The 19672-nt window shown below is 42.1% G+C and overlaps 1 protein-coding gene across 4 annotated transcripts in view; it reads right to left on the bottom strand.

Moving 5' to 3' along the window:
• OSBPL5 (oxysterol binding protein like 5) overlaps positions 1 to 19672 on the bottom strand; it is a 183430-nt gene that overhangs the window by 14111 nt on the left and 149647 nt on the right. For all 4 annotated transcript variants that reach the window (XM_063332842.1, XM_063332844.1, XM_063332845.1 and 1 more), the window contains exons 8-14: positions 15416 to 15587; positions 10047 to 10266; positions 4607 to 4791; positions 3113 to 3194; positions 2397 to 2495; positions 1356 to 1452; positions 299 to 397 (exon numbers count right to left, since the gene is read on the bottom strand). In XM_063332842.1, the coding sequence (XP_063188912.1) occupies positions 299 to 397; positions 1356 to 1452; positions 2397 to 2495; positions 3113 to 3194; positions 4607 to 4791; positions 10047 to 10266; positions 15416 to 15587 (954 nt within the window). The remainder of the gene's footprint in view (positions 1 to 298; positions 398 to 1355; positions 1453 to 2396; positions 2496 to 3112; positions 3195 to 4606; positions 4792 to 10046; positions 10267 to 15415; positions 15588 to 19672) is intronic.

Genomic DNA, 19672 nt, shown 5'->3' with positions numbered 1-19672 from the left:
TTTATCTGCAGTGCATATACACTGTATTTTTTTGTTTCTACATAATGTTAAATCTAACTTAGATGGGCCTAATTCTGTCCTCAGCTCTGCACAGACAAATCAAAAAGACGTCAATGAAGATTACCAGTCTTCTGCTGAGTGCAATTACTCATGTGTGGAGCAATTGCTCCCTGGAATTACCAGTCCCTGCCGTGCCAGATATTTGAGAGGGAAGAAGAGAGCCAGTGCAAAGTTAGGAAGTAAGATACCATTACATTATTCTTTCTGTTTGCTTCCTATTTGCACAGTCATAACTTACCTTTACAGTGGGCGTATGGCATAGTAATTATATAATCTTCCCCCCTGTTCAGAAACATAAGCTTTGCCTTCCCATCCAACAGTGCCGAAAGTGAGTTACCTAGAATTTAAAAGAACAAATACATATATATTAAAAACCGCATGTTATACTTGGTCAGTCATCCTACTTTAGAAGAACATTTCCATTTAAATGTAGGTCACTAATGAAAGAAGAGATATGAAATGCTAATAATTCAGGACCCTGCAAATCATTTACTATTTGGAGACAAGCAGTTCTAATAAACTCTCTGCTGTGCAGCTCATATTTGCTCTGGCATTTAGCCCCCGTTGCAGAAAGGGGAGTAGATTAAATGAGTCATTAGTGGAATGCAGAAAGCAGTTCCAACGCTTAGAAGTTTTTCAAATCCTTTTGTTCTCACAACTTTTCTGATTGTGAATGATCCCAAATAACATTAAAATTGCCAGGACAGCATTGACTATTAACCAGTGTTTCAGCAAATACGTTTACCAGAGGACAGTATTTAAGAGGCATTTGTCTAAACAAAAAAACTATTTCAAATAGCAACATTTTCAGAGCCTGCAGTTGTGCCGTTTCCATTGAGATGAGAAGATTTAAGGCCATTTTTAAGCTCTAGGGTTCAACTCTCAGAAATCTGGGAGCTACATGAACAGTTACATTTATACAGAGACTTTTGCAAAAGTCAGTTGGGTGATCAGATAGCTATAAGATGACTCATCCATGAGCACGCAAAGCAGTCTAACAACCAGTTGGCCATACATTCTCATGAAGCTTTGCTTTCTCAAAACCAGGTTTTTAAAGCTCTCAATATTTCTATTAGGTTTTGTTGGGGTTTTTTTAACATCAGTGTGGTCTCCCACTGAAATGGTGGAAATGCGGAAAACCCCAGAGAGCCAAGGCAAAGAATTAGGGTGTCCTGGTGGTAGATCTCTTAAGTAGTTTTTGTCCTTAGCACTCAATGCACTCAGGAGTGATTGAAAAACAAACAAAAACCAATGCTACAATGTTACCTGGATGATGCCTGGGCTTAATGCCTTACCATAAAATTTGGACCTAGCTAGAATGCTGCCGGAGATGCAGAATCCATCCTTCCTATTGCTGACATGAAAAGCTGACACTGGCGGATGATGGGAGACCTAGAAAAATTTAGGCACAGGTCATTCACAGCAGTCTTTACAGGCTGAGCAGAGCAGTGGGTGCATGCACATCTGCTCTAGGCAAAGTGCAAGACGGGGGCCACAGGACTGAGCAGAGTGCTCTAAGCCCCATCCGTACCATTAACCTCAGTGTCAAAGCAGAGAACATTATATGTGAGAACATTATATACGAGAACATTATACATGTAAACTTTCTTCCCTAGCCTGTATTCTCTTGTCCTTATGCATTTGAGATCACTTTAGGCCAACAGGTACACTGTCAGATTTTTAACACAATAAACAACAGTGCAGAACTTTTTGGCAGAATCTGAATAACCTCCATAAAATGGACGCAGTGGCTGAAATAAAAGAAAACAAAATAAAAATTCTTTGGTTAAATAGGAAAAAAAAATGTATGTAAAACAGGGAGTCTCTATACCAATGTCCACATAGTCCTCAAATCCCTTTATTAACACTGTAAATCTCAAATTGAATTTTGTCAGGCCAGCTGACTTGTGAGCTCTGCCCTTCATTTATCCCCACAGACATAGAGATAAGCCCTCAATTTACTCCTATTGAAATCATTATAGAAAGTTTAGAAATAAGGAAAGGCAGGATTTGGTTATGTGTGTTATGCCCCTTTTGACACTGGCAACACAAACCGTGTTTTATTAACAATAGGAAAATAGTAGGGCAGAATCCTATGGAAAAGGTCTTTATGGAAGGGGCTAATGTTATACATGGGAGACCCAATTTTATAGTCTTGAGTGCCCACCAAAGCTCACATAATCTCTAAATCTAAAAAGAAAAAGCATCAGCAGCTAGTTTACCCCATGTCCCACAGAAAACTTCACATTCCTCTTGATGAGGATGATGTTCCTATGCGCGGAGGTACAAGCAGGCTGCTGTTTGCAACACCTGAGCATGAAAATAAAGCCACTTACCTGCTCTGCTATGTAAAACGTGTGACTGTTCGTCTGAGGGTGAAACCAACAGCAGCGAAACGTCTCTCCCAGAATAGGGTTGTATGGCTTTTTTATTCCCTGAAAAACAAAGCAATCAAAACCTGTTACAAATGAAGATTTGCAATTCAACTCTACAGAGATGGCCACAAAGCAACATAGTCATTTTCTCCCCAATGTTTTAAACTAAGTCAATCACAAGAATCCAAACTGAAGAACTGGTTACACATATCCTCCTATCTAATCTTTTAACCTGAGCCACAGGTTCATCTGCTATTCTCACCAATTTAATCTTCAATACTGCCCGATTCAAGCTTTACAAAATGATCAAACTTTATTATTTCTGCTACTATATGCAGCAGGTGCATACCGATGTGGAAACATGGCACTATGGTACCAATAGGCCTGAAAAGAAAAAGGAGACCTGCTTTCAGCGAAGGGAAAAATCTTGCATCTGCAGACGTGTTATTTGTTGATGACTAGTTTTGCTTTCTAATTGTCGAGTGCAAAGGCTCTGAGGTCGATCAGCACTATTATTCATTCAATATCTACTCTGAAACCAAACGCAACTTCAGTTTTAAAAGTCATGGTCCAAGTCTTCTCTCATAAAGTGTCAAAGGAAAGGCAATAAGGAAATACACAACCATAGCAGAAGATTTCAATGCCCATTACAACCCCAACTTCACGCGTTCTTTTACCTTTGGCTTCTTATAGAAGCCGGACAGATACCACCTCAAAACTTGCTTCATTCGACTGTATGGATCATCTTCAAGGACAGCCCTGCAGGACAGAATACAAAATGCTCTTTACACTGCTCACACATCACATTCATTTCATACCAGCATAATAGCATTAATTTCAATAGTATTTCCTCAGTAGCAAAGGGAAGTAACTTCTGTGCTGCTGCAAGTGAAAAAGGTGTCTGCCAGCAGAAATTATGGTTTTTTAGTAATGTACATTATACAACACACACATAAATCCTTAAAAAGTGGCACTCTTGTAAAAAGCCTAATAAAATTTCTGGATTGTATCATGTTTGATTGGACATTCAAGTATGTCAGTGCGAGACTGCCACTCACACTAGCATTTAGTTACAGCTAATAGTACAGTGTGAGTCATAAAGCAATAATACTTATGCCACCAAAATCAAAGACAATTCTGTTTTTCTTGTTTTTCTTTGTTTCCCTCTTCCTTAGAAGATCTTTAAAGCTGACGTTCTACATGGCCTCTTCCAGTACTCTGAGATTTCATACAATAATTTAGGTTGGAACAGACTTCTCAAGGTCATCTTTCCAACCCCTGCCACCTCAAAGATGAAGTGGGAAGTAAATATGAACAATAGAGTTCCTAGTATTTCCAACCATTTAGTCAGATTTGAAAATAAACCCGGATAAATTCTTGCAAAATCCATTTAAAAGGATCATTTGTACCACAAAGAGGTTTATTTAACAAAACTTCCAAACCTCCTGAATTTCCCTTAGATCACTGAGGAGAACCATGTCCTTAACTTCAGATGTTAGGAATACCATAAACAAGGCTTGAAAATACCACGATTCTAAAATTACCCAGAGGCAGTGGAATAAACATGAGTAACTTGTGCTGCTATTTGAATATTGTACACACTGGTTTTAAAATACACCAGGCTTATCTCATTGAGAAGGCTGGTCCTATCTGCAAGCATAACATTTTCTATTTTCTACTCTGCTGCTCCCAGCAGGCCTCTTTCATCAATGACGCTAAAAGATGTTTCTTATTTGTTTATCAACCAACATAATTATGTTGCTTTTGAGGGCAGAAGTGCTTGACAATTCTGCTGTTTGCTGTCCTATCCCCCTCTGTACACAAGTACACCAGAAGGTGGCACAGCTCTGTTGCGAGATGCTCAAAGGTGTGAGCTAAATCCTCATCCATTCTGGCCAATGCTGGCAAACACGTGCTTGTGCAAATGTAGTTTTGTCTGAAGTTTAACTGTTTTTCTTGCTTCGTTGCTCCTCACTGGCAGCAGTCCATCTTTAAAAGGTCACTGCAGCTGGCGCCTGGCTTGATTTACATTGAATCCAGTGTCCTGGGTATTATTCAGGAGCCTTTCAAGCGTACAAGCACACCCCAGCCAGCACCAAGCTAACACAGTAACACATTTTCACAAATATAAGAAAAGCGCCCGTGTTGGACGCAGTCTGTGAGCTGCTTACTGGGAAAGCAGGTCAGCATGGTAGTAGTAATCAGAGAGTTTGTTAAGGAACGAGCGTGGCTCCAGGATGAAGGTGGGCAGCACTACCCGTGACAGGTCCATGCCAGGCCGTAGCTGTTTCAGCAGGATCCACATCAGGCTCTTGTTCTCTTCAGAGACGGTTTCTGTTTGAGACGATTCACCTGCCTGCAATGGGAAAAGGGAAGTTCAGGGCAGAGACAGGAAAACCATTTCTTGCGGCTGCATTTACCTGGAGGGTCCAAGCTCACCCGGGCATACCTGGACCTGGCACAAGGGTGAATGCTGAGCTACACCACTGCAAAGAGACATCGGCTTTGTCTCAGGAGAAGTGAATCCCCAAAGCACTAAAGTGAGTGGCAGAGAAAGCCCTGGGCTTCTGCGAGAGCTGGCATGAGGCAGGGAGCACACCTCTGCTGTGCTCCTTCCTGAGCTACTGCCTCCACACACCTCAGGACTGCGACAGGCCAACCTGGACCAACATTAAGCAAGGGGAATCTGCACTGCAGTCCCTCACAGGAGGTGTGGACATGCCCAAGGATGTTACAGCATCACTGCAGCCTGGTGGGATGCATACAAAAAGCTCCTCTCAGTCTCAACGGTAAGATTTACTATTATATGTGTAGAAAATTTAGGAGTTAAACGAGCAATCAACAAAGAATGGAAGCAGTCCTCCAAGTTCAAAATAAGACAAACTGGTAGTGGAGGTACGGTAAAGGCTCCGCCGCCAGGCCACATGCACAAAAACACATGCACCCCCAACACTGCTCCGTGCCCCTTGCAACAGAAGTGCAGGTAACATTAAAAAAAACAGGGATTGTGTTCTGGTTTCAGCTATAACTGTGTAGTTCCTTTGCATTCAGTGGGGCTACACGAGGTTTAACATGGGGGAATAGGCCTTTCAAGCCACTGGAGAAAGAAAATGAAACTAAATTTTCAAACACAAATGTCATTTTAATGCATCCTAGGCATCGTAATTTAACAATGAAAGAGAATACCTAGGCTTTTACTGTTTTGAGGAAAGAGATTTCTATGAGAAAAAGGGCACAGATCCACTTCTGGAATGGACTTTGGTTTGAGGGAGGGCACATAGCATATCCCAACAGCATTTGCAGATGGTGTAAATCACTAAACATCCATTTTCACCACCAGCACCCTTTTTGGCTCCCAATCAGCCCTTTTGCTAGTGCAGAAACACACTAAATCCAGCTTGCAGGCTGAGGGGAATTTCGGATTGAGGAACAACAAAGGTCTTTTCATTTCATTGCTTTTCCATTATCATACCATTCTTTTTGCGACAGTCTGATGCAATACACAGCTTGAACCTCCAAGAAGAAATGGAAAACATTAAAGAGAATAATACTACAGCGTCACCTAGGGCTTACACTACATATGGGATTGTCAGAACTTCCATTATTTATCCAGGTTCTCAAGTGTGCATATATTTGCAATATAAATTGATGCCATGTTAAAATTGCTGTACAAAGTGTTACTCAGAATGAATCACTGCAGAAGGGGTGGATGAAAAGTGAAGGAGAAGAAGGTGCAGGAGGATGAGAACAACTTCAAGTCCTTTCCGGTTTGCTTCCCCCTAAAATACATCACCCTCCATAACCCTTTTTATAACTTGTTAAAACAAAAAGCCTGGGAAAAAAAAGGTTCTTTTGGTTATCAGTCTACCTACTGAGAAGGCATCCTATTTATATTCTAGATCAACTTTTGCCATCTCAAAGTCCTTATGACACCTGTGTGTGCCTTCCCATTCCAACTGCAAACAAGGCAAAGCTGGAATGTCAGATGCACAAGCACGCACCTTTGAAACGCATACAGATGCACGTATATATGTGCATAGCTTTCAAATGAGCTTTCAAAGCCAAGCTGAAAATTTAACAGTGATAGTTTTGCATGTGTGATCTTTGTCCTGCCAAATCTGAACTGTACACACAGATTGAGGGGCAGCAGTTTCAGTTTAAGATGACAGTTGGTGTTATTAATTGGTATGTGTTTACCTTGATACATCTCCACCCGTTGCCGATAGCAAACTACATCATTGCACACAACCTAATTCTCCTTGTGTTACTGTCACCAGTGGGATAAGACTCAACTACCAGTCCTGTCCGTGTGTCCCAGGTAACGACAGCCCCATCTCTGGGCCAACAGCAGAAATCTAATAAAACACCTAATGGCCAAGGCTACATGGCAGTTCTTTTTGAAAGCCCACTGGATGTTACTTCTGCCTGAGCAGCCACGCCACAGTTAGCCTTATTTTATGCTACACAAAGTGTCACTCTACAGCAGAAATTTAGCCCTTTCCATTTGGTTTGTACTGCATTTTTTTATTTTAATGTAAAATTGCAGAGATCTTCCTCACTCTCACACACCCACATACACACATCAGTGCTGCCTGTAAGGCTCATTCAAACACCAAAATTGTCAGCCTCCCCTACCAACACTTCTAGGACAAGTTCGTCACGTGGCCGTAAGTCATTTCAGAATAAGCAGCTGATAGAAATTGTTTGCCTTCATTTTGCTGTTGCTTAGTTGCTCAGCTATATTCAAAATCCCCTGTTGTGACCCAGTTACCATTTGCTGTGTGTCTTGGGTGGGATTTGGAGGGAGAGAGATGCACAAAAGAGGAGTTGGGGTTTTTTGGTCTCTCGAGGCAGCAGTTCTGGTTGCAAGCACAATTTCTACAGCAGGCGCTTGACCTCACACCTGACATCTGAAACGGCAGCAAACACATGCTACCTGGATTGATGGCTCCAGACCACAAACTGCTGCTCTTGGGGGTGGTTGGGCTGTGGGAAGGAGGAGGCAAAACTGAACTCCACCTGCACCTCTGCAAGGTGTTACAGCAGAGATGTTCTTTTGTGCTCTCTCATGTAGGTTGTCCTGCTATAAGGAGTCTGTGGAGAAATAAACAGGAGTAATATAATCTGTGTGTGGGACACCTAACCATTCTCAATGTTTTAAGTTATCACTCAGTGAAACACAAAGTGTAATTAGAATATATTTAACTATATTTGTTTCCTCAATATTAGTAGTACACTTTCAGGAAAATATTGAAAGAGGAGCCGTAAGAGGCTGGTGAAGGGTCTAGAGCACAAGTCTTAAGAGGGGCGGCTGAGGGAGCTGGGGCTGTTCAGCCTGGAGGAAAGGAGGCTGAGGGGAGACCTTCTCGCTCTCTACAACTATCTGAAAGGAGGTTGTAGCGAGGTGGGGGTCGGTCTCTTCTCCCCAGTGACAAGTGATAGGATGAGAAGAAACAGCCTCAAGTTCCACCAGGGGAGGTTTAGGTTGGATATTAGGAAAAATTCTTCACTGAAAGAGTTATCAAGCACTGTAACAGGCTGCCCAGGGAAGTGGTTGAGTTGCCATCCCTGGAGGTATTTAAAAGCTGTGTAGATGTGGTGCTGAGGGACATGGTTTAGTGGTGAACTTGGCAGTGCTAGGTTTACAGTTAGACTTAATGATCTTAAGGGTCTTTTCCAATCTACATGATCCTATAATTCTAAGAAAGAAACAGCTTTCTAGCAGTGGTTTTCTTCGAAGCACCAACGAGACTTCAGCTTCCTTGTTCAAAGCAATCGGCAAGGGAATGCTCAGAGCCCTCCCGACACCGGAGCAGAGCTCCTCCACTGCCTGTCTGTACTGATTCTCACCTGTGGAATAATTATTAAATTGGCCAAGAATACAAAAGTACAGCATTGTTCACACATTAAGGAAAGTCATAAAATCAAGAGGCTTCTGAGGTAGAATATAGCCGCAGCTGGCACACGAAGAATGCAACATCTGCGATTCCCTGTACAAGGTTGTTTACGGAACTACACGAGGGATGGGATGGAACGGAACATGATTGTTCCATGGCCTTCCCTTGTGACAAATAGCAGATATGGGAATGAGATGGTACTACAGAACAGATAAGCTGCATACTTGCTTACTAAGAAACAGATAAGCGGCCTCCTCACTACCCGAGCCAACATTTCGTCAAATGTTGATGAAATGCTGTCCTTTGTGCGAACTTTGCTCATTACAATGTACCAAAACACACTTCCATCCCAGAGGCTACCCGCCCCCAAGGTGCGGCCACTCCTCCTTGAGTACACCAATCATAATAAAAGTATTAATGACTAAAGTCACTCAAACTCCACTTTGAAGATAAAAAATAGTATAAAAATAGCCTGAGAGAGGGGGGATATCAGGGAAGACACCATCACGAACAAGTCGGGAGAACTCCATCACGGACTTCCGGGATCAGTCGACGGGCTGAGCCTTTCTTCCCCTCCACAGGGACGTCTTTGGGTAAGACTTAGATTATACCGAGTGCTTCCTCGGGAAACTTAGAAATTTCTCTAGAGACTCTCTTTTCTACATTTATAGCCAGGCTGTGTGTTTATAACTTTGTCGCACGTTTTGTATACTTAACAATATCTTTATTTGCACATGTTCTGCAGACAGTGTATTTATCACCAGCAATCCTAAGAACCTATGTATCTGTTGTTTAAATAAACTGCACTGTTTAAGTAGCTAGTTGTTTCGGTTTCTCACTGAACGTGACCAAAGACTCGAGAGTGGCCGTGCTAGTTCATGAGCACGACTAGACTGAAGGTGCAGTCCACTATTAGTGTATCCAAATCGTAACAGTTTAATACATATTAAACGCGATTGGACCGATAGTGCTGAATTGGGCATCACTCAGAGTTTAAACCTAGCCGCACCTAGCCTCCCACCTCGGTGAGGAGTGTTAGAATGCAAGCGGGTTTATCTTCTGCCAAAACTGCTTTGCCCCCTTTCCACACAACATCACCCAACACACTTGGCTCCCCCAGCTCTCTAGTGCTGCCTTCCGCAGAGGTGTCGCAGTGACATCCAGCTAACAAAGGCTCTTATATGGAACAGAAATGCATCCTCCTGCTGTTAAATGACATGAGAAATGGCTTTCCTACAAGAAACTGTCATTTAGGAATCGAGTGGCTCAAATGCTCCATTAGGACACACAAAAAGGATGTTCCATGCATAATGAAAAAAGAACAGTATCATATTTTGTATCACACAAGGACTGAGCATCCTAATTGGCCAGGACACATGCCCAGAATAATAACTCCCCCTCCCGCTGGCTCCACAAAGCACTGTGCCAACGCTATGCGGCTCTTTAATGCAATAACTGGTTAAAGCAATCGCTGATGCTGGAAACATGCCAAAGCACAGTAGCAGAGCTGCTGTTCATAATGCATAATTATTAGAGCACATGATAATTCAACATAATTTAGCAGAAAGATGTGCATTGCTTTATCTGCAAAATAGTGGAACTCACAAAGCTGGTTTTTAACTGCCATACATCTAAAAGACTGAATGACAAATACTATGAACAGAGACATTTTAACAGAAACAGGCAGTGGTTAAAATAATTTTTTTTCTTTTACCTCCCCAAATTCCTCATAGATCTGTTCAATATAAGTAGTTCCTTTCCTTCCCGGAGAGACCTCTCCATGGATTTCTGACTGATCGCTCTCGCTTTCATTTGTCTTCCGGCTGTTCTCATGCGTTTCGTTCTCCGACTCTTCTACGTTGTCTCTCTCGGACTTGTCCGAAAAAGCATCATTTTCCAAATGGTGGTGGTTCTCCAGGGCTGATTCATTTAAACTGCAACACACAGTTCATTACTTACTTCAATTTGATTTACAAAGCCAGATTACCTAAGGCCTTTTATATAAGGCAAAAACACCCCCCAGGACTCAAAATAGGGTGTGCAGCGCAGGAGAAAGACACTGATTTCCTGAATAGCAGGGTTTTCACTGCATAAACAGTGAGACATTTTCCATCAAAATTCTCCCCTCCAAACTGCACTTTACAAAATCTGCTACATAGCTCCACTTACCCATCCTTACGTAGAACTGCCGCTGTCTCTGGGTGGGAGCCTACATACCGGAGGGATACAGAGTACACACTAACAACTATACACTGCTGATTAGAGAACTGAAATGTCAATCAGAAGAGATTTTTCCCTTTACAGATGCAAACCAGTGGATTGTAGCATATGGCAAAAATATGACATTATGGGATACATTTTCTTTTCAGTGCTGCTGCTACTTTATTTTAACAGATTGTCATCCTAAGTCAGCCTTACACTAGAAAAGGCAAATTTAAAAATCAACAGAAGGAAGTATTTTCACACACACCACCTCCCTACAGCCACCCCACAAACTAACCTGGGGAATGTGCTTCCCCCAGATAATGCTGTGTGGAAGAACTGAGTTGAAAGCATGGACTGGACAATTACATGTAAGTATACCCAGATAATAACAGCATCTAAGGGAAAGCGTGGAAGGCGTAGCAAGCTTCATGCTCAGTGATCCAGGCTTTAGAGAATGAGGAGAAAGCCAAAAATTCTCTCCTAAGTAGCCTATAGCATCTCCATTTGGAAAAGCAGATGCAGTTCATACGACAGATGGCAACCATAATTAGATGGGCCAGAGGTCAGACACTGAAAAGTATTCATTACATGCCTGTTTTTTCAAGTATTATTTGGCATTGGCTTCAGTTTTCCCTATTCATACATGTCTTCGCACACCCATCTCCTCTTTCATGGCCTAGCCTAGCTCTCAGGTGCTGACCTTCTCAGCTTGACCTTCCTCTGAAAATTTCTTACCAAGGTCCTCAGGCAAAATTGCTTTTGGATAGAAAAGATTTCCAGCTACACAAGGAGCTTCAGAGGATCTAAATAGGCCATGGATCTTGAAGAGTTTTGTTACTTCCTGTAGTTCATCACCCTCTCAAAGCAAGGTATCTCTCCTCAGTACATGGGAATGTTCTGCCAAGTCTGAAGTCCCTCCATGATGGGCCTTTTCTCAAGCCATTCTGAGCATGTTCCATTTTGATTAGATATTAATGCTGAAAGTTCCCATCCCTTGTTTTCCTCTTGTTTGTTTTGTTTTGTTTTGTTTTAAAAAGATAATTAGGCATTGCTAGTTAGAGCTAGATTAAAAAAAAAAAAACAACAGAAGAGTCAGAACATAGAACTGGCATCAGCTTTTCAGAAAATCTCAACTTCCAACTATGCACTGAAATAAGCTCATAATCTTTAATACGCCAAACAGCCACATTGTGACAGTCACATCTCAGTGTCTGGAGAAGCTCAGTTTCTAGAGTTCTTTTGAAAGTGTCATCAACAGCTTTCTGTGCCTTTAGAAAATCTTTCTTTTAACTCCACTCGTATATATATGTATGTATGCATATATGTCTATGTGTGTGTATATATATAAACTACAAGGCTTTTAAATCTACAATTTTAATATAAAATAAGAGTAAGATCATAAATCAGTCAATGACCACTATACTCCAGCACTAATAATTTGCTATTAGCCATCACCTGTCTTCATTGTTCTAGTGTTAAAATGTTACTTCTTTTTTTTAGCTAGGAACCAGAAAGTGTAATGCCTGATAACCAAATACATTGGAAGCAGAGAGGATAGCATGTGCGTGAGTTTAAGATAATAAAAAAGGCGAGGAGAGGGCTGTCTAGGGATATTATCCCATGATTTCTCAACACAGATACCTCCTGGATGGTAGGTCCAGGAAGTTATTGGTTGCTGATCATTTAAATACCTAATTTATTTCTTAATTTTTCAATGATCAGCTAAATACGTGTTTGTCTGTGGTTGCTATGCTCCCTTACCTAGTTAAAGTTTTCTCCATGGGGTAAAAATGCCTGAAAGAACAGTTCATTATAAGGCTTATGGTTCATGACTGAGAAGTAGCACTTGTTTCTATTGCACATTTGTAAGAAGAGCAAGTGTTTTTCAGTGTCACCTGCCTCGCGTTTGGGAAATATCTGAAGTTTCAGTGCAGCAAATGACTCTTTTAGTTTCATCTGCTCCCCCCCGTTGTTTTTTAAGGATTTCAGATTTAGTCCAAGAGGGAATTAAATTCACATGAAATCCCACTCAACTGTGCACTGATTACCCACCAGCCGCAAACAAGGCAAGACTTAACACATCCAGAGCCAAGGAGCCGCTCTGGGGAACCAAAGGGAAAACAGATGCTCCTCATTCTGAGGAACAAATTTGAGATGTTTGAAGTGAAGCCAGGCTCTTCTATTCCTCCGAAGAGAATCAATCACTGAACATGTACGATATGCTAAAAACAAAAGCCACGCCATGAGCTTGAACTAAAATCAATGTAAAGACGTCCCAGGGGCTTCCAATGGGATTAGGACCAGCCTTCAAAAGCTGTGAGGGAATGACTATGTTGGAAGTCCGCACTGTATTTCCACCATGAACATGAATACCTTGGCATTTTTCACAGCTAATTTACTGTTTCAGCATATTGGAGCTGTCTTATGTCCGTCAGTGACCAGGATTTCTTTGGTTTGATACCGCTCTTCTATACAAAGCAAAAAAAAAAATCCCTTTGGCTCTTGTCAAACAAGTAAACCAGCCAAATTACTGGGGTTGCTGGAGATAAGATATGGAAGCCACAAGAAATATAACTTCATATTAAAAAGAAGAGTGTCTGGTGCCCTAAAGGCCTCTTGTCTAAAATCACAGATTTACACAGTACTTTAACCTTTGATTCACTTGCACAGTTCTCTCCCTCTCACTTTTGTACGCTACTAAAGACATGGATTTTAAAATCAGTGTGTAATCTTGACTTCTTTCCCAGCAGGAAAGGAGCAAAGCAGCCAGCAGACAAATGTAACTTTGGCTCAATGAAAGATTCGCCTTTGCCAGCTCCCTTGGGTTGTGTTCTCCCTATAATATCCATCATCTCCCTTTTCTTTTTCTTTTCTTGACAGAGTAGTTTGGCTAATTTGAAGATAGAGTTAAATGTAATTAACTGGCCCCCTAACAACAGCGTGCCAATTTAATTGGTAAGATTCCCTGTAGGGAAGGCATTTAATTAGAATGATTGAATCCCTAGGAGGAAGCCACTGTCAGTGGCAAACCAAAAACCCTTTGCTCAGCACTTGCACAGTTTTGGTTTTGCATTCTTCCTTGTTTAAATGTTCTTTATTCCCCCAGGGACGACAGCAAGTCATCCCCCCTGTCCCACAACACTCAAACTCCCCTAGGCTTTAAGGACTGGGGAAAGTCTGGGTACACATTAAAAACAGTGGTCGGACTCAGAAAGGAGAGTGTATTGTCCAGACAACCAGACACTGAACACCCAGCTTGAACCAGACTCAGCTAAAATCTGAGCCTGTCAGAAAAATCTGGTTCCCATTGTGGGTACTCTGTCCTGCTGAAAACTCTGCCACGTGTGCTACTGCTGAGCTCCCATAATTCAAGAGGGCTTTTAATGTTGAACGACTAAGAGGTGAAACAGAGGCATCATTTAAGCATCATTTACACCTCATATTTTGAAGAAATACTTTCATACAGTTTTAACTCTACCTTTTGCACTTCCTTACAGTAGCCATGGGTCTGTCTGAATGTTCTCAGTGCCACAGGCTCCATTTAAATATTGGATTTCAGTACACACATCCATCAGCTGAAAAACAATTCCACTGCATCCCTGGATTCATTATCACAGCGAGCACAGTCTTACAAGACTCACTCTTAGGCAGAAAGAAATTAGAAAGTAAAGTATTATGGAAGAAGCCCAAGAACAATAGAAGTATTTGCAGAAGTACTAGGGCGCATGCCCCAGTAACGCATCAGACTTCCTTCTCTTCTCCCATTGCTCTTCAGTAAAGCTCTTCTTCAAACTCCAGCTAAAAACCCAAACAGCAGAACTGGAGAACACGTGCTGGGAATACCAGAGCCTTTCAGAGCAAAGGGCAGACCAAAATGCTGCCATCCCTCTGGTCCCATGCACCAGAGATACCTCAACACTCTGAAGAGGACTCAGATCCCTGCTGTTGTTATAACAGAGACTGAGAAAACCACTTAAAGGTGAGGTCCCACTATGCAAGGCATCATCTTTGCAGACCACAAGAATTACTACCCTAAAAACTGTATGGTGCATTGCTGTGAGCCCTAAGAGTCAAATTCGTATCAGCAGAACTAGAAATAGACACTACATCTCCCACTTCCCACTCCAAGGGCCAAGTGTCTATACCACGGGGACTTTTGAAGTTGCCTATTCAGCTATAAGCAACAGATAAGGCCTGGGGTTTTTTAATGCGTACAGAGCTTTGATGTGAGTTGTTTCAAAATGCTGCAGTAATACTAGGAATATGAATAGAAAGAAGGCTGTGGGGACTTTTTTCTCTTATGTAAAAATTTATCTGATGCATCAAGGAAGAAATTGGAAACCACTCAAAACCCCTGTAGAGAGAGAAAGTAATTATAAAACTAAGGATGCAGTGTGTGCACTCTGCTGACTATGACGCAGTATTATTAGAAAAGAGAACACATTATTAAAAAACAGATCAGGCTCAGAGCCATATGTGCTAGTCGACAGACAGACATTGGTAGCGATTGTGTCTGTGTAACCATAGGTCTACTCTAGCAGCTAGATTCTGCAATCTTGACTCAGGCAAGCCATTTTTCATGTCAGCATCTCCAGACAGCATTTTGGCTCAAGCAGGGGACAGAAGAAAAAGGTTTATGTACGCTTGAACACAGCTGAGGTTCCCCCCACTCTGTGTGCTCAAACATTAGTTGACGAAAAACCTCATAAGCACCAAACCTATAAATTAGCATTGGATGCAGCAGAAGAACATACAGGCCGGTTTTTAAACAGGTTTCCTTAGTGGACTCTGGATAGATTATGCTAAAGTTAAAAAAATGACCAAGCGTGAGCCATGCAACACTTCTCTGTGCATTAAGAAGTGATAGCCCCATCTTACTGGAAGAACTCCTGGTCTGAGATAGTGCTTGTGTGCAAGAGGTGGTTGAGGCCCGCATGTGCAGAATCGCTCGAGCAGTTCATTTCTCCATCCTTTCCCTGCTTGGAGGCACTGAGCCGGAAAAGGCTGGAGCAACGCAGGGCAAGTTCCAAAGCATCCAGCCAGCATCGACCTATGAAAACAAAAGGAATTATTTAAGCACAGGAAAGTAAATAAGACAACTCATGTGTTGCTTCTTAAAAGCTTCTTGCCTGGGAGTAAAGCTCATTATAATTCAGGAAGTCGCTGTGTACAATAATCTATTTTTCAGAAATGGTGTGTTTTAGTGGCTGCCTGAGTGAGCCATCTGCATGGGTAATGCAGTGGGAAGCTCACCCCAACTCCCCCTTCCCTAATAGCATCTCTTCCTCCGATCTCCCACAAACTGTTCACGTCCCCTTTTGCCCCTTTCTGGCTTTGTCTGAGATGCAGGAAATGTGTACAGGTAGGGTGCTTCCAAACCACCTAGCAGCTCATGTCTGCAAGTAATACACCCCAAAAACACATTTCGTGCTTGGCATCCCCCGCACACAGACTACCCAATGTCAGGGAGATACGGAGGCACAGCGTTGCGCAGGTGAGGCTCCTGCTTGGTGTGGGATCACTGAACTACAAGCCATCTTGGGGGTCCCACACAGGGTGTAGCACTGCAATAACAATCACTCCAAACAAGAGCCAGGATGATCAACACTTGCCAGAGTAATTAAGACTAGAGGGATTTGCTTGTGAGGCTGTTTATTTTTCCTCTTTCTCTGTATTTTTTCCCTTTTATCCATTCCTCCTCCCTGCCCAGTCCATCAGATAATCCGGGTGGAGCACCAGTTTCTCCTATCTTGTCACAAAAAACCTTTACCTGAAGGGTCTACTTTGCAAATACCAGAAACAATAAGCATGGCAGAGAGACGAGACAAACTGCAGTTTCTACACACAGCTTCACAGGATTTTCTTAAGGCCTGCCTACGTCCCACAGGCAGGCAGCAAATGAAAAGCACGGGAATCCAAAGTGACCCTTGGCTCCTTTTGCAATGATCCATACAGGTCTACAAAGCTGTGTGTCAGTGTTAAAGCCTAACCACCATAACGCTGGAGACGCTGTATTCTTGGAAGCACCTGAAAATAGCCTGCTTCTGTCGTGCAGCCATTAATGAGGCCAGGACACCTGCAAATTGGCTGAACATTCAAGAACTGAGGTATCAAGGGAGTTATCCTCTAATTTCAAGCATGTAAAACAGAGCTCTTCATTACACTCCTCAGAATACATTTTGCAATAATTAGAAGTGTGCTTGAGAGGCAGTGAGGAAAACAAAAGGATTTTGCTGTAGCAATGGCAAGTGCTACAAACAGGTTTTCCCCGGACCCCATTCATTCCCAAGCCCCATTTGGGAAATATTTCCATTACATTCAATTCTATCCCACACTCAGCATCAAACATATGCATAAATCTCACTGGGAACCTGCTGTTCTCTTGAGCAGAATTCCCGTCAATTTTGATATGACCAAAATTTGGCTCTATAAGAAGATCAATGAGAGTTTAAAAAAAAAACCAGATGATATGCATATAAAAAAAAAGTTTATAAACTTGAGTAGCTTTCAGTGCTTGCTCTGATACAAAGCTGCAACCAGTAAAAGAGAGGAAAAAAAAGCCAAAACATTGAAGAATTGCTCTTGAACACTGAGCCACAAACACCTCAAAACCCAGTCATTTATTCTAATTTCATGCCATAAATTCCTTCAGCATCAGCTTATGATTTAATAATAAAATCACACATAATGGTTAATAAAAGATTAGGAAGGTTGAAGGCTGTTGGAATTGATTTCACACTATTTTGTATTTAACAAATATTCTTGCATTAGAGCTTTACATGCAGAGATTTATTCCCTTCTCCCCATGTGGAGGATTTGCATGGATAACCCATTAGAGTTAATGGCTGTGCTGAGCACAAATTCACGCCCTCCTACATATCCCCTCTCCCCAAACCCATCAACATAAAAACCTACTTCAGGCTATTCCGTACAAAGGACCACAGCCCTGCTTAGGCTTATCTCCTTTGACTGTTCTCTGTCTTTACCTTTGCTTTTCTTTTCCGGTTCTACAGAGTAAGGACTGCATGACTCGACATTTGGAAACGCTGCATATGTCAAGACAGTTTTATATTCAATGGTCTTGTAAAATCAGATGCTTTGATAGGTAGCTGGATTTGTAGCAGCATGATCCCTTTGGAGCAGTGAGGGAGGTCAGTTCCTCAGCTCCCCGCAGCACTCAGGTAAAGACATTATCTTATGACGGTTACGGCAATGCGCTGGCTACGTTTACACTTTCTAACAAGGGTGGCAATGGTGACCGGGAAGTCTCCCTCAGCCATCTCCCCTGCTGTGCCCCTGCGGCCCACCCCTCCCTGGGGCTGTAGGCAGAGCAGTCACGCTGGCCCCAACGCCACAGGAGCTCTCTGACCCCTCCAACGCTACCGCCACGGGCGTTCACTGCCACTGACTTGCGCTTACAGGCTTGGACAAACCTTTGCGGTCCAGCACATTACCAGAGGAAATTTCTACATAACATATCCAGGTTTTTTAACTCTTTAGATAACTCCCTGGAAGGGGTTATGAGTAACTTGAATCTTTTTTGAAACCTTACTCACGGATCCTAAATTAAAAAATAATAATAATAAATTTTAAAATTTCATTTTAATATTCCAAAGCAGGGACACAAAGCTTTAGAGGACGTTGCTGTGCATTAGCAGTCAGCATTATTTGTGCCCTGCAGAACACAGAAATGGCATCGGTGTACTCCCTTATTTTCATTTCAAGGGATGCACAGCATCCCCAAGCTAAGAAATGGGCCTTCAGCCATCAGGTGGTGCTGTGAATCCAAACAAATACATGCCACAAAACCAGACATAAAATATGGGATTTCCTCTGCAAATGAAAAGGTTACATTCTCTGCAAGTTAACAGTGTGTTAATTGCAGCATAACACCATAAAATTATACCCTCTCAATTTCAGGGACTGCACACAAAATAAACGTGTTTCCTTGCTAAAGGCCTACATGGAATGTTTTTACATTTGAGTGATCTTGCTATTGAGTAACATTCTTCTTTATTGTGAAAATGATACAAAAATGCTAGCATTTGGATTACTTAATTGCTTACCTGCCAAGTCTACTCACTCCCTCAGGAACCGCAGAAGGGGAAAAAAGTATGTGGTCACATAATTAAAGGCTGTCATCTACAGCCACGGTAGTCTGAATGAAGGATTCATGGTTACCTTAATTCCCACATTTTCTAATTTTGAGTAGTTGACTCAAGTCAGGATTTTTTGTATGCAAGGTAATTAGATCAGAGAAGGATGCAAAATGTGGTTTTCTTCAGAGAGGAATGGCAGCCCAACATGATGCATATAAAGGAAGCAAAGAAGAGCTGCGAAGGAGTTACAATGGTATTCTTTTAGAAGGTTGAGGTTTTTAAAGCTGCAATGTAAAACACTGCAATCAATTATCAGTTATAATTTTCCAACGATTGTGGCTTAAAACAAGCATATGTTTAAATTCTGAAGGAAAACCCAAGAGCATATTGTCAGCCTATGGCAGAATCTCCCTGCAGGCTTTTAAGCTTTTTTTATATCAAATGATATATTACTCTATCCAATGCAATAATTACTTTTGGACAATTTCTGCAGAGACGTTGTCTCAAAAACACCTACATTACCTCCTGCTTGGGAGCTGTGAACTAAGTATTCCCTTTCATACGTTATTTCCGAGCTCTACCTTTTCTTCATTGTATTTAGTATTTTGTCCCTGACATCCAAGGGGCAGCCCACAGAGTAAGCTGTGGGCTGCAGAGGTGGAAGGATGAAAGAGGGAGAGGGTAAAATAGTCCATCTACACATAACGCTCCCATATATCTCACAAGCCACACAGAAGGAATTACAAAACTCAGCAACAGCAATCTTTCATCGAAGCTAACAGAGCTCTCAGTGAGGATAATAACAGGGAGAAGTGACACCCCATGCAGAGAAGATCCCCAGCTAGATCACTCGTACTGGCAGCTGGCACAAGGAGGACATTTCACATCACCTGTCTTTCGGCACCTGAACTAGTCAGGTGGGTGGGTTGCCCAGCCACCTTTGGCTCTCTCCAGGAACGATGGGGAAAAAGTGAGACTCTTTGACAAGGTTGTTCCTAAAGCGCCAAAAGTGGATGTCCTACCAGAGTGCTAGTGC

The sequence above is a fragment of the Chroicocephalus ridibundus genome, chromosome 4 (genome assembly GCF_963924245.1).
Source record: "Chroicocephalus ridibundus chromosome 4, bChrRid1.1, whole genome shotgun sequence".
Taxonomy (NCBI): Eukaryota; Metazoa; Chordata; class Aves; order Charadriiformes; family Laridae; genus Chroicocephalus; species Chroicocephalus ridibundus.
The sequence above is the reverse complement of the archived record's forward strand: the minus strand, read 5'-3'. Positions and strand labels throughout refer to the sequence as shown.